The following is a 14,876-nucleotide window of genomic DNA, read 5'->3' as shown; positions in this document are numbered from 1 at the left end:
CTGTTAAGATTCAATAATTCCATCTCTCATAAGGTTAACATGGGAAACTCCAGAGCCACTGGGGCAGAGCCCAAAAGGATTTTTGAAATAAGAATATGCCTATATGTTAATCGGGAATGTGAGCTATCATCATGCCAAATTTCAGCCCAATCCGACCAGTATTTTTCGCGTTCACTTGTCACAAACATACATCCATACATCCAAACTTTCTCATTTATAATATTAGTAGGATTAGTAGGATTTAAAAAAATAATGGTACTTACTGACATCTTTATCCAAAACATTTCTTTTCATACGTTAATCTAATGTGATAAAAATTACTGATTTCAAATGAGTGGCACATGTGGATTTATCTATGATTCAGTTTATTTGTTGGACAAGTCACAAATACAAATAAAATAATACAACCTTCCCATCCACAATGTTGTGATTGCAGTTGTGTTAGCAGAAGCAAAGGTTTATTCCTCCATGCAGTTTTGTCATTTTAAAAGTCTTAGTCGATTCCTCAGACTAAAACGCAGCCATCTCATGGTAGGAAATGGCTCGCTGACGACTGGACTTCATTTCAATTTCCTCTCAATTTTGCACATTGAGCGTGATGGACATTTTTGAACTGCACTTTAATTTGGGAGGGACATGGGACTGGTGCCTTCTTTTAGACCCCAACAATGTATTGCAGTTTTTACCACTTAGAACATTAACACTTGGTGATGATACAGACGTTGAATCTGAGCAGCATTCATAGCAGAGGATCACCTACCAAACGTTCAGAAATGTTTGCATCCTCCTTTATTGGCCAGTCTATAATCTCCGATGTGATACGGTAATGCATCTCTGTAATGGACTGATGCTCAGACAATATTCCCTTGCCATAAAAATGGCTCTAGAAAGTCACAATACTGCTTTAAAAATACCAAATTTTTCAGGAGAGGACAAGTGGGAGTGGAGGATCCTCCTTTCCTAGAAACATCCTTGACAGGGTCTAAGAACCACCACTGACCCAAGAAGATGCAACTAATATACTAACTCTATCATTGACTTTGGATACTACAACTACTTATTTTAAGTCAAATCAACTTGCACTTCACAAAATTGTTTTTACATTCTGATAAATTTAGCGGTTATGATACCTTATTCATGTAAAATAAAACACAAATTCTCAAAATAACTTTTTAATATTTTATAACACCTAACCATAACGGCTTAAATTTAGTCAATTAGTAGTGTTGAGTAAGGTCTGGACGGTAGTTTGAGTTGAAGTGATGTTGACAGATCCATCTGCAACAGACGACACAACTCTGTTTAATCAATGTCTGCTGAACAACGTTTTAGATGGAATATAACTTGCTAAAAGCCCATTTGCCAACTCCAGACAAGATAATGGCTCCTTAAATCAACTAAAATGAGGCATATTTATTAAAATCTACTCCCAATAAGTGTATAACCTAATCGAAAAAGGTTTGAAACTTTTTTCGATTTTCGAGAATAGAGTTTTTCTCTTATTTGAGTGAGTAGGAACTTATAGTTTATGCATTTTTCAAAATGAACTATTCACAAATTAGAATAAGTCTCTACTAATCCAAAGGCCTAAACATTTTCTTTCAAGAAAGGTGAAAATACCACAGCTGTAGATAAACATAACAATGTACATACTCTCAATTATATCTCAGTAAATGCCTAGGATCTTGAGCATTTAAGTATTGTCTTGACGTAAACATCATACCCGACTCTATTTTTATACCTCACAATCTTTTATCTTAATTAAACAGCGGTAATGGAGGGGAAACCAAAGAAACTTCCTGGATAGTTTTTCTTTCTGCCCATACATATAGTGTGAACAGATAAATTTTTTAGTCCTAGGACACTAGGCAAGAGCCCGGGATTGTTTTTCACATTACTTCAGGCTAAACCTAGGGGTTGTGGCATAATAACAGTTAAAATCCACTGGTGGTTTAGCAGGATTTGAACCCGGGACCTCAGAGACCGATGTCCTGCGCTAGACCAGCTTTCTCCCCCAGTAACAGAGATACAAACTACACCTTTAGTGCGATTTTGATGAAACTTGGTTTGTACATACTTAATTCATGGCATCCTTAGGAGTTGTTAATTGTGATTCTCAAAACCCAAAAAAAGGAAAAATCTGATTTTCACAAAAACTACTGGGACGATTTTGTAAAATTTAGCAAGTTATGGTCCTTATGAACTTAAACAAAATGGCACAACCCCCAAAGTTGTAACCAGTTTGAGTTCTTCAACAATGGAACACTAATCGCACTGGTCGCAATGACGCCACCAATGAGACTGAAGCATCAAGTCGACCAATCCCGTTAAAGTTACATTTCAAAAGCTAGTGAGATTTTAGTGATTTTCCCTATAAAAACCCATAGTTACCCCTTCCAGTGACCCAATAAAATATTTTGAACTTTTTACTCATAAAAGTACTTGGATGTTCAATTTTAATGTCAAGCATATTGGATGAAGTATGTGCCAATTCGCTAATACCGTTTATTTTAATGAAGTACTGTATAAGTATTAATTAACCCTACCCCCATGTTTGTTAATTATTGGTTAAATAACCAATCAATACATTGAGTTTGGCAGAAAAAGATTCAAATACTAACCAAGAGGATGAGGTCCATACTCTTTATGCTCAAAATATTTGTTGTAAGCAAACAACGTGGAGAGAATACAGACGAAAGATACCAATATAGAAAACATGGGAGTTGCCTTTATCAGCATAATATCCATCTGGAACAATATAATTTTTTTTTATCTCTAAAAAAATTTAAGATTTATAAAATACCTTTGTTGACCTAGCATTTTTGTTCTTGTAGTTAACACCTCCAGAATATGCATGGGCACATGCTTCACATGTATGTTTTGTAGTATTTTAAGTTCAATTCCAATGCATATTATATTATTTTGACCTAACCTATACATGTAATTGTGTCTACTTGGTTCAATAAATGAGTTATTGAGTTATTGAGTAAGTTACGTACTATACTTTGTTAGAATAAGTAAACAATTAAAATGTGTGTATAGAACCTTTGACTAATGATGCAACAAGACATTCCATCCCCATGTTAAGGTTGCCACCAGATTTTTTACCAAATCATCGTAGTTGATGTGAGCCAACAACAGATTTTTCCTATTTAAATTACCGTACTAATTTCAGTTAACTATACAAAACTTTTCACCAAATGAAACTAATGGAATGACTTATTGTGATCTATGATTATTGTGATCTATTATTGTGATCATTATTGATCTATTATTGTGATTATTGTGATCCATCTATGTGACTGGTATGACCCATCAACATGGTTAGCAACAAAAAATAGGCACATTTGTTTAGCTTAAAAATTTGTGACATTGTATGATCGCCAAAAAATTAAAATTTAAAAAGGAAATATATTTGAGCAATGTTAAATTAAAAAATATTATATTTTTAATATTATATAATAGATCAGAATGGTGGTTTTGTTTTGTTTATACATACCGTGAAAATATGAGATTTCCTACAAAAGGTAAACTAGCAAACACTACTGATGTTAGCGTTATGAGTAGATCACTATCACTATTTGATTTCAATAATTGATAACAAACAGAATACACATCCACATAATAAAGTTTACTTGTTACTTTTTTGTCAATAATGCAAATTTGAAAAAAAATCTATATTTATTATTTGGGTAGAATAGAGAACGAAAATAACAAACACACTTGAACATTTGAACATGTTGAACATAAAAGTACCACTTAGTTTGAGGAGTTTTACTTGATTAAAATTCACATTATTAAGGTTTCACTTTTCTTCAAGCTTCCTAATCCAATGAGGTTTTTAGAAACTTTTTACTATAAATTAACAACATCAACAAATAAATTTAATTCATCTTATTTTTGCACTTTTAAATTTTTTTCACCAATGTTGCAGGTATTGTACTTTTTTTATTATAACTCTTAAGATATTTTTTTGTTTGTTAAATTAACGATGATTTTTTTACACAATATGTATGAGTCACTTGTGTTATGATGTAGGCCTCCACATTTCTTATCTCTAACATATAAGTTCATAATTGATTTAGGCAGTCTGTGTTTTGTAAGCTGTAGAGAACATTGTGGATTGTTTACATATTGGTTGTGAGTCACTTAAAATATCAAGGGGTACCTATTCAGTATTTTAGTACTAAAGTAGCAGCTTTTGTTAAGGGTACAAATCATTCAGGTCTGGAATAAGTAGTTGGTAAAAATGTAAAACAAGTTAGCAAAGAAGTTTTTGTACTGCTCATTTTGTAGAAACTCAAAAACCTCTATCTTAGGGAAACTGTATAGGCCTTATATAGGCTTATATAGGCCTTGTATAGGTCTTATCTCCTTCCAAGTGGTTTTATGGGTTGCTTGTAAAACAAATTTAAAAAAATTCTTGGATGGCAAAATATTTTTTACTAAATAATAGCTATAACCAGTGCTTTATTTGCAGTGGAACACGGCGAAATGGAGTTCTGGTACTTCTCTTTCGGGAAGATAAAATATTGGCATAAAAAGAAGGTACATAAATTTAATCACATTAGGTACAGTTCGGGCACCTCAATTTTTTTACAAATCAAGCACTGCAGTATCCAATAGTCAATGCTTGTAGTATCCAATATCAAGAATACCAGTAATGTTTTACCTTCCAATAGTCAATGGTTTTACTTTCTCAGGAGTATGCTCGGTGCTATCAGTGAGGCCCCGTTGGTGTGTGTTTGTGCGATGGTCGCCTGCATTCTCATGTTGGTCTTGGCCTACAACTCTTATTACAGAGATCTAGAACACACGGCTAACCCTGAACCACCTTCGTTTCATGGTAATACTTTAAATGTCAACTATTTGCTATGCCTGTGCTTTGCACTCGTTGAGAACCAATCAGTCAATTACAATTTATTGAGATGATAAGGACGCCACCTAAGTGCATATTTTAACCCAAATATGAGTGAAGGATGAGTGTAGAAAAGTATGTGATGATCTGTGTGGCTTTATTACCAAGATCAGCTGTTTCACCGCTAGGATCATTTATTTGAAGCCATAACGCACTTACCGTTGCTGGATCAGGGACAGCTGGGTCCGGTTTCGAACTACCAAAAAGCTACCTACATACTTTCCTCACACCAACTGACTTTTGTGACACAACTGACCTTTTTCAGGGTTGATCCAGTGACTATCTGGCTCTACTGCATGATCATTAAGCTGCCCATAGCTATATTTCACTATTTCAGTAAAGTAAATCATCATAAAACTAAGGAAATACTAAATTGTTTATCATCTACAGATAGTGTCACGGTGCTTGGCGTCTCGCTGGAGCATGCGCACTGAGAGCTTTCCCCCACTACGCCTCGCGGTACGGTACAGTCACGTTCAAATGCTGAAGTTGTGAACTAGCATCAGCTGTCAAATATGTTTACGTTTTTGTATTTTTCGGGTTGTCATGGAGACAAGGTTTTGGTAGAGTTTGTATTTGTATTGGAGTGGAGGCGAGCAGGCGACTGTACTTGACGGCTGGAGGGGAAGCGTGGTGGGGGAGATTTCCTGTCTCTCTCGCACTGCCTCCCCTACACGCCAAGTACGGTGAAACGGTCTGTACTGGACTTTAAGAACAGCCTGGTCAACTTTAACCAGTTTATAGATATACTTTTGAAGTTATTCCCTTCTAATCAGCTTAAAATTTGTTGAATTTCCTCAACTAAACAGGAAAGAAAGGATTCAAATATAAATTACATGAATGTACATGGTACACATGTTTTAGCAAAAATAAACAGCCTCCAATGTCTTGTGGGAAGATTTTAATTTACTTTTACATGTTTTATCACAGGTATATATCGAACATGGGCTGGACAAAATCCATTGAATAGGAATAACTGATTGTATATAAAATAATTGAAACTCAAGGTAAGAAACTTATGACTTATTTTCATAGGTGATTTAATAGTTAATTTGTTGCCAACAAATTGTATTAATGATACAAGGTTTTAACAGAACTTATCTTGAATTTTATAAACAAACTTTCCTGGCTTTGCTTTTTAAAACGTATAGGGGTTTGTGTTACCTTGTAACTGTCCAAAGCAATCCTATATAGTTTTGTGCTTTGTATGAAGCACATCATCAGGTCTGAAGAATGTCAAAAGTCATTAAATATTCCTCATCGTGGGGTTCTTCAAAAGTTTAATAGTAGGCTATATAAAAAACACGAACGCCTGGCTTTGCTGACAAAGTATCTTTAAGTCAATGAGTATTCTACTACTGATGTTACCTATTATCCCTATTACCCTTAGGCCTACGTAGAATAGTGACTTGGCATTTCTGCTGAATATATATGACTTTGTCAATGCTTATGTAGCCTGAAAGACAATAAACATATTCTTATTCTTCTTTTTCTATTCTTATTCTTAACAGTCAAACAGGTTGTATTTATTTTGTAATATTTCACAACATGAAAAAGGTGTTTAGCTAAATATAGTCGTATGATTTTAGCGAACTCATTAATCAATACTCTATTTTTTATTTTATTTTTTCAGATCATCAAGTGACGTCACAGCTGGAAGAGGAAAACGGTGACTTAAAGGACCAAAAAAAGACTGTGTTTTACGCATTATTACTTATCTTATTATTTTATAAATATAAATCAAATAAATATTTAGCCTTTAGTTATGGTTTCTTATGATTACACAACAACTAATTGTGTACATTTTTTGTTGTGCCAAAGAGAGGGCATTGATCTTACCAACTTGTACAACTATACAGTAGACCCCCTCATAACCGACCTTGCATTATCCGATAATCGGATTATCCACCCTCAATCGTAAAAATTCTAAAAAAATACAGTTTGTTTTAACTGACCATGCTTTGAGGGCAGTTTGGATTAATATTAAGAATGTATAGGGGTTTTTTTGTGAAAATATTGGATTTTCAAACTCACTAAGGAAAAAAAAATAACAACGTAATTGATACAAAGTCTTATTAGTATGAAAAGTCTACAGTTACAGAATGATACCTTTTTTCCGACAATATCAAGGTGTATAGAATATTCTCGGCTGATAAGATGAAAATATGTCATGTCCTCAAGTACTGGGTCAAATCCGCAATATCTGCAACAAAAATAGATAATTTTATATATCTGCATCAACAAAGGTATTGTAGAGGTGTTAGATGAGCAGTAAAGAAAAAACATGTGATTACTTACAATATGAAGTAGTTGTGTCTTGCGTACGGAGGGAAACCCTAGAAATGTGAATGCCCTTTTTTTAACACTTTACATCAACTGGGGAAGCATGAGCGGCCATACGGAGGGAATTGGGGGGGGGGGGGGGGGGTTAAAGGCTGCCCCACAAAGATTTATATAAATTTTGTTTTATCAAAGAGTTAGAATATAAAGGTTTGTCACACTGTATCCGTGAAGTAATATGTAAATGGTGCTAAACAATTCTTTTGAAAAATGACTGTTCCCTGTATGACTTAAAATCTTGGGAATCAAAGTCCAAGGGGAAGCACAGTGACGCCTGGCTGATGTTTTACTCACTGTGGTTGCTACAGCGTTTTCCGATCCCCGGTTGTCTGTTACCATGTCGGTGGCTTGTCCAGGATGACAAGACCTACGATCGGAAAATGCTATTGCAACCACAGTGAGTCAATTACTGACCAGACTGCTTCCCACAACGACGCAAACCACAGTACATTAATCTCTATTGTGTCGTTGGAGATCTTCATTTTTTCACTGTCTTTATGTTTATATTGGAGCACAAACAAAGCATACCCATTAATGGTTTAATCAATGGTCGTAAGTAGGCTTGATTGTTTTGGAGCTTTGAATAAAATAGGAATTTTTAAATTTAATTCATTCTGAAAATGTTAACATTACATCACCAGTATGGTATAAGTAACAGACCAATTGGGTTCAAGGATTGAGAGAAAATTGTAATGCCTTGAATGCCAACTTATCAGCTGGCAACGACCATTTAAATTGTTAATCTACCGATTTCCGCCGGAAAATCATACATTCTTTCCTTAACCTAAAAAGAATTAAACGATTTCCTAACCAACAAATGCAGGAAGGTGTATTGTAAGATTTTGAGAATGTCGGATAGTTCTTGTGAAATGGTCATAACTAAAGTACCCAGTATAATTTACTTGCGTAATTCACCTTTACTTTAAGTGAATTTTTACTCGTGCCGTAAAGACTATCACTACGCGATTGTTGCATTTAAACTAAAATTACAAAAGCATACCTCTTCTAATGAAGCATTTTTGAAGCTCGACTGATTTTTTATCACACTTCTGCTTGTAGTTTTAATATGTCTAACTAGACATTGAAATTCTTTTAAGCCTCACACCAGTTCACCTTAAGTTATCTACTTTTTATAGACTTAATTAATACCTACATTACTATATCAAAATGTGATAAAAGCTAAAAATGTTCACTAAAATAAAAATTGTATAAATAAACTTGAAAATACAATACTCACAATTGAAATGGTGTTCAAACTTTTCAAATTTCTGCAGAGATTCAGATATTTTGTTAACAGAACTTTTACTTGAATAATTAACAGTTTCTATTGATGTCTTCAGGCCCATCCATCTAAAATTTGGTGTCAAGAAAACTCATCACCACAATAATATTTCTTACCTAGGCTATCTATATTATTAAAATATTCATATTGATTTTTTGTGGGCTTTTCCACTCTTTCCACTTGAAGTCTATAGGATACTACATAAGATATATACAAAATAAATACCATTCTTTGTAGATGTCTTAATTTTATTCAATATAAAAATGAGTAAAATCCATAAGTTCATATTTTACTAAACTTTAATCCAAACAAGCTGCCCAAGTCGTGTTTGTGTTTTAAGTAAATATTTATTTTGACGTTTACGTTTGCACGAGTTGACAATGTTACCTTTGCAACAAAACTAGCCAGTGGATGAAAATGATGTACTACAGACAAAGGTACAAAAGCCTAATTTGTTATCAAACTTGATTTGGTCGTTTTTATAACCAGGATGTTTTACTGACAAAGGTTGCTGATTAGAAAACATACGTAAAACATTAAACTGTAAATAATGCTCAAAAGTAAACTCATGATAAAGGATACAGAATGTGAAAACACTTCCAAATATCTGACGCATGTTCAAAGAGGTCATCAAATGATGGTATCAACGGATTGATATCTGACGACTCCTCGTTCTTAGACTTTAAAAAGGCTTTCTCCACTGATGTGAGTCTGGTTTTCAAACCATCAACGTGACTCTTCATTTCTTCTCTGAAACAAAAAGAAGACAAAGTGTAAGTAAAATGTCAATAGTTCCAAGCCTTTTCTAATTAAGAAATTTAGTAGAAATTAATTTCATAATGTGGGCTAAGAAAAGAATAGTAAAGGCAGATTATTGGTGAGATTAAAGTATAAATGTAAAGGTAAAGACATGTTCTGAAAAAAGAATCTATTAAATATCTCAAACTGTACAGTCAACTAAAATTGAGAACAACTATTTTGTTTACCAATATATGCAAAATTAAATTATGTCATTTATTGTATATGTTACCGGTAAAGTATTTTTTAACGCCAAACAGGCATTCTGTAGCCTACATTATCAAAATAAATCAGGCAAAGTGTGAAATAACGCTTATTACGATTACGCTTATTACTAATGCCAGTTACATTTTTATATTTTTTTAATGATTGTAAAGATTTGGGATTGTAGTAACTTGTTTTTTTAAGTACATAGTTTTTTTTATTTATTCATTACATTGTATTATAAATTGGTTTTATTTTATTTTATTTGCAACTTACTCAAGTTTAGAAACGGAGCTGATTTCTTCTTCTATACCCAATCGAATCTTTCCTAACAGTTTTGTTTTGACACAGGGGAATTTCTGAAGAAACTTTTCATCCAGTTGTACTCTGAAACCAAACATTTAAATAACTATATAATTCTTAAACAAAACAAATAACAAATTAAACATTGTTCTCTCTTTTCTAAACCATACAAGATACTTAGGACAGGGACACTGCAGTTTCGTCGGCCCGGCGCAATGTGTCCTTCCGGGCCTTCCTGTGTACTTTAACTATCGCCGGCTCCAACGGAACCAACTGCCGGCAAATTTTGCTAGCTCGTGTGTCCCTAGCCTGAGGCATCACAGTTTTGAAAAAGTTACAGCTAGCGTTAGAAAAACTTGCTGTGGTACTCATTATCATATAGACAGTGCTCGATTTGCGGAAGAACACGGCGGAACGGAGTTCTGCTAACTTTCTTTTGGAAAGAAAATAAAATTGGCACAAATAGGTACAAATCACATTAAATTAGTGACAGTTCCGGCACCTCATTTTTTACAAACCGAGCTCTGCATATAGATCCAGCTACACGGCAGAAAACCTGCCGACTAAGCCAATTTCCATTAGCCTGATTTTATTTTCATTTAAACATTTCCTTAAAATTATCAAATTTATTCTCTACAGAACATTAGGTGTACCTAATGAATATTTGGTTTTGCTGCAGGAAACGTTAAAATTATTTTTAGTGAAATGTTCATAGCTTAGTACCTCTGAGGCTATTGAACACAGTAAATAAATTTGCCAGATTTGATAGAAATATGAACAAACAAATATCAAACTTTAAACAAGCAAAATACAACAATTAAAAGTTATTCTAAGATAAATTATATAGGAAAAAATTGAACTACAGTCCGTAACCATTAACATAGGCCTACAGTAACCAAGCTTCAATTTTACTAAATTAATTGGTTTTAAAGCTCCACAAAATAGTCCGGAAATTGCAAATTTAATATATATATTTAAAAGGGGAAAATGGGAAATAATTATTAGTGTAACTAGGGGCGAAGTGACACTTTATACTTTCACGTTGCACATTATATTTTTCCTACAGTTACTAAGGCTATAAATAATTAGTAGGCCTATTTCAAACACTAAACACGTTTTAGGTTAGGTTTATTCCAAGCATTAAACGAAAATAGAATTAACACAAAACAACGAATTAAGTCGTAGCATCAATAGGCTCTAGTCAGAAGCTGAGAAACACTGCACCAGCTGATCGTGTTGTAATATGTTTAAGTGAATGTTGCCAACTTATTTTCAAGGGTACATGTATTACATACAATAAAAGCACACTGTTTTGTGTTGTTTGGTTGGAATACTGGAGTGCAGCAAATTAAAATGAGTGCAACAAAAGTAGGTAAGTAAATATGGCAGTAAGGCCTAGCTACATGGCGTGCTATAATCAGTGCAAAGTCTGCTTTGTCAGGTATCTGTAGAAAAACCAAATTTTTACCCCGTGAACTCTCCTATTAATCCCATCCCAATAGTCTAATTAAGCTGGTTCGCAAAATCATTAGAATAAACCTAGATGTATTTAAGTAAGAAATTTCAAAAAAATCAGATTATTTTTAATCAAGTTATCGTCTACTAATGAATACGATGAAGCCTACCACCGATAGGCGTATGAATGTAAACGGATTGTAATTTTGACCTGTGGGGACATCAAAATTAAATAGTAGGCTACATTAATCCCAGATCTAGGTCTTACCCGGGACTTTAAGCTATATACTTTTATATTGAGTCCTATGAGAACATTTATGCATAACGGTGGGTGCTGCGTTACTGACCTTTTCTCTCAGTAACTTAGTGCTGCTCTTCAATTCTTTTGCTAACTGTGTTTTGTTATCTAGTTTCCCATTACCGGTTTCATAGTCAATTTTATAAGATTTGCTGCTTAAAATCATATTCAAGGTTTTGTTTCGGTATGTAATCTAAGTGTAAACAATCACTATCAGGAACCTATGCCAGGAATCTTTTAGTGAATAATTGACTTTGCTTCTCTCGTGGAAAATAGACTATATTGACAAGCTGCAGGTCAAGAATCGTAAGAAAACTTTATAGCTGCAATGGAACCATCAGAAACCTTAGAATTTGAAACATCAGAAAGGGTAACTCCCAGAAACAGAGAGCTTTGTCTGGTACAGACGACTCTCTCGTCAATGGAAAATCAGGCTTTGGAGTAAGTTTATGCAGTTTGCCTAGGCCTACAGTTTGCATCAGTCAGAAAATAACTTTTTGGCAGTCTGAGATCACTTTGAACCATCTTCCGGGAAGAAATCTGTGGCATCTTGGCTTGCGCCAACCTAGGACTGGCCAGACGCTACCAAGACAAGAAGCTAACCTAGTGTCTGATCGTCAGGTGGCTCTTAAAGCTGTTGACTCAAATAAAGTCACTTCAAATCTAATTTGGGATTGCTTCAGCACCTTCAGCAAACTTACCACATGCCACTATGTAAGCCTAACTCTCGGCTAGGTTCCGAGCGATGCAGGCATAACTTGGGTGGTAACGAGCGTTCAAAAAAAAAGGTGCAAGCATGCCATTCCTTAGACCGAAGCCAAGGTTTTCAATGGGTTTTTTGTGTTTTAGTTTAGGGAAAAACACCTAGAGTGTTGGAATAATTATCCTGGACAATCACTTGATAAGAAACTGCTCTCAGAACCTAGCACCCTCTTCACTCGCTTCAGCTGGGCAGAGGGCAGGTCAAGTAGGCCTCCTTGCTCTCATGACTGGACACGGTCATTTTAGGAAGCAACTCCACACGGTAGGAATCGCCAATGACTAGCTTATAAGGAGTAACAACTTTGCAACCAGTCTGATGAGACTGTAAAACCTCTGAGAAGGGCTCTGTTTGCTCTAAAGCAGCCAAGTGATGAACCAGGCTCTAATATTAGGCAAAAGCTCCTGCGCCTGGTCAAGGACATCTAAGGTAACTTAAGTAATAGGCTTAACTAGGCCTAGTTAGTAAGTTAGCAAGTGGCAAGTGGGGAATGCAACTTAAGCTTTGGTTGACATGGAGGGACCGTAGGTCCGCAACTTCTACAACACAATATAAGTTAGGCTATGGTACACTTCGGCCAAAACTTCTGTGGATATGGACGGATCGCTACTAGCCGAACTAAAACATAAGGGTACCGGCTATTGGCAGTGCTGGGGGTAGGGGTGAGAGAGTAGCATGACACAAATGTTTTCACAAAAATACCCTCTCCTAGACCCATCCAGATCTGGTCGCCCACACAGAAACTTTGGCCGAACTTAACTTAATTATCTTTCTTCATAAGAATGATAATGTAGGCTACTGTTAACTTAGGCTAATGGCAATCTAGGGTGAACTTCCGTATCTGTTGGCACAAACAACCAAATGAAAATATTGATTAGGCTACCTATTTGTTTGTTTCAATCGATATATCGTTCAATAGGCTATATTGGCTGCACTTCACTTTACGTCCTACATTCATTCAAATGAAAATATCGGTTGTTTCATTCGAATGAGTGTAGGACGTAAAGTAAAGTGCAGCCAATAATTTCATTCGTTTGTTTGTGCCAACAGATACGGAGGTCTAACTTACGTGCAATCAAGTAAGTTAGCCTGTGTGCAACAATCTGCTTACCTTTCACATAACCTCAACTGTTCACATTGCCTAAATATAGGGCTCAAAAATAAACTAATTTGTTCCATTATTGACTTCCAGGAACACAGAGTCGCAAAAAAATATTTGAAAAATTCTGAAAGAGTCCTTTCTTGTTCACTCATAATAACGACTTTACAATTAATAACTTAAGTTAATTATAACAATACCAGTATCAGTTGCTTACACTTCTTAAGTTACTTTATCCACGACAGTGTTTTAGTTTTAGTTACCGGTACTAAAAATCACTAGCATAACATCATAACATCTAAGAGAGGTTATGATTTTGTTTATAACCCCTCATTGCCACTGACAATGATACACAACGAAGTTTATTGCTTGTACTAATGGTGGTACCAGACAAACACTGAAACGAAACTGAAACGGCTGATATTGAAACTGAACACAAATATTAATATTGTACCACTCAATTAAAGCTAATCAAAGACTGCACTTAACGCAAAGACACTAATTGAGGACTTGAGGAGACTTGGAGACAATTCCACATTCCACTATTAAATTCAATTATTAAATTGAAATTGGCCTGAACTGGTTAAAGTTCAAATAGCAACATTTTACTTCTTTTCTTCTCTCTCAGGCGAGTAGCACAATTTGTTTTTCCTACAGTCACCCGACAAAGTTGGCTTCCTTGTAGGGTAGAGTGGGGGAATTGGGACCCACGTTTTTATTTTTTTCAATTATATGTTTATTGTCAGAAAAAATCAAAATATGAGCATGCACAAGGTTTCCAACTGTAATTTGTCTTCTTATACCCATAAGCACCTAATATTAATTTGTGGGGGTAATAGGGTTCTGAAAATGAAAACATAATAAACAAAATGCAACATACTTTTATTAAAAAAAAAATTTTAGGACATTAGAACGGTTCAAACTATTTTTTCCAAAACATTACACTTTTTTCTAAATAAAATAGGAAAAATTAACCATCAGAGCAGATAACAGCCAGAAAATATAGATTTAAACTGTTAATAGACATGTATAGTTAAATAAAAAAAAACTACAAGTATATTTTATGTCGAACTTCTTCTCTGGTCATATGCAAACTTTCCGGAATTTCGCTTTTTCAGCCGAAAGAATTTCTAATAAATGGTTGTTATCAGTCCAATTATAAGTTAAAACAGGCCAATTATGGGCTTAGCTCACTCTTTTAGGCCCTATTTTTTTATCAAGTGGTTGTAAAATAAATTTTTCACTTTTCTGTACATCTGTGATTCCAAACCGATGTAACCACGCGATGAGACTGGTTCCCAATTACTCCATGCTGGGGTAATTGGGACCTACTTCAAAATTCTGTTTTTACACATAATACATGATAATCACCACTGCAGCCACAATTAATAAATTATTGATTAATTATATGTGGGATTA

The 14,876-nt window shown here is 34.7% G+C and overlaps 1 protein-coding gene and 1 long non-coding RNA gene across 4 annotated transcripts; one reads left to right on the top strand and one right to left on the bottom strand.

The window, feature by feature from the left end:
- Positions 1–1,158: 1,158 nt before the first annotated feature.
- On the bottom strand, positions 1,159–14,032 carry LOC129003231 (uncharacterized). Of its 2 annotated transcripts, XR_008491630.1 has the most exons (7): positions 13,470–14,032; positions 9,819–9,929; positions 9,123–9,290; positions 8,496–8,608; positions 7,028–7,121; positions 2,622–2,748; positions 1,159–1,278 (listed from the first exon to the last, which is right to left on the bottom strand). XR_008491630.1 is itself a non-coding variant. In XM_054431523.1 (5 exons), the coding sequence occupies exons 1-5, from the start codon at positions 13,610–13,612 to the stop codon at positions 7,087–7,089; spliced, it is 570 nt and encodes a 189-aa protein (XP_054287498.1). In that variant the 5' UTR covers positions 13,613–14,032; the 3' UTR covers positions 6,975–7,086. The 2 variants fall into 2 exon arrangements, 1 of the variants encoding a protein (XP_054287498.1); XM_054431523.1 differs by lacking the exons at positions 1,159–1,278; positions 2,622–2,748 and having other exon boundaries at positions 6,975–7,121.
- Positions 4,076–6,679, top strand: LOC129003232 (uncharacterized). 2 transcript variants are annotated; one of them, XR_008491631.1, is made up of 4 exons: positions 4,076–4,140; positions 4,704–4,846; positions 5,849–5,925; positions 6,552–6,679. It is a non-coding gene; the product is annotated as an uncharacterized LOC129003232 (long non-coding RNA). The 2 variants fall into 2 exon arrangements; XR_008491632.1 differs by having other exon boundaries at positions 4,100–4,164.
- Positions 14,033–14,876: the final 844 nt, after the last annotated feature.

This window comes from Macrosteles quadrilineatus, unplaced genomic scaffold (assembly GCF_028750875.1).
Source record: "Macrosteles quadrilineatus isolate MER2022 unplaced genomic scaffold, UCM_ALF_1.0 Scaffold_9__3_contigs__length_116548681, whole genome shotgun sequence".
NCBI classification, from domain to species: domain Eukaryota; kingdom Metazoa; phylum Arthropoda; class Insecta; order Hemiptera; family Cicadellidae; genus Macrosteles; species Macrosteles quadrilineatus.
This window is presented reverse-complemented; position numbering and strand designations above follow the sequence as displayed.

What these genes read in the sequence shown, in the direction of transcription:
- LOC129003231 (XM_054431523.1), bottom strand. Translation starts at nt 13,612, where the DNA reads ATGAGTGAACAAGAAAGGACTCTTTCAGAATTTTTCAAATATTTTTTT. An exon ending in CAGTTGAGGTTATGTGAAAG is followed by an intron (nt 9,930 to 13,469) that starts GTAAGCAGATTG and finishes GTTTGGTTTCAG; the next exon opens with AGTACAACTGGATGAAAAGT. An exon ending in GTTTGAACACCATTTCAATT is followed by an intron (nt 7,122 to 8,495) that starts GTGAGTATTGTA and finishes TTTTTGTTGCAG; the next exon opens with ATATTGCGGATTTGACCCAG.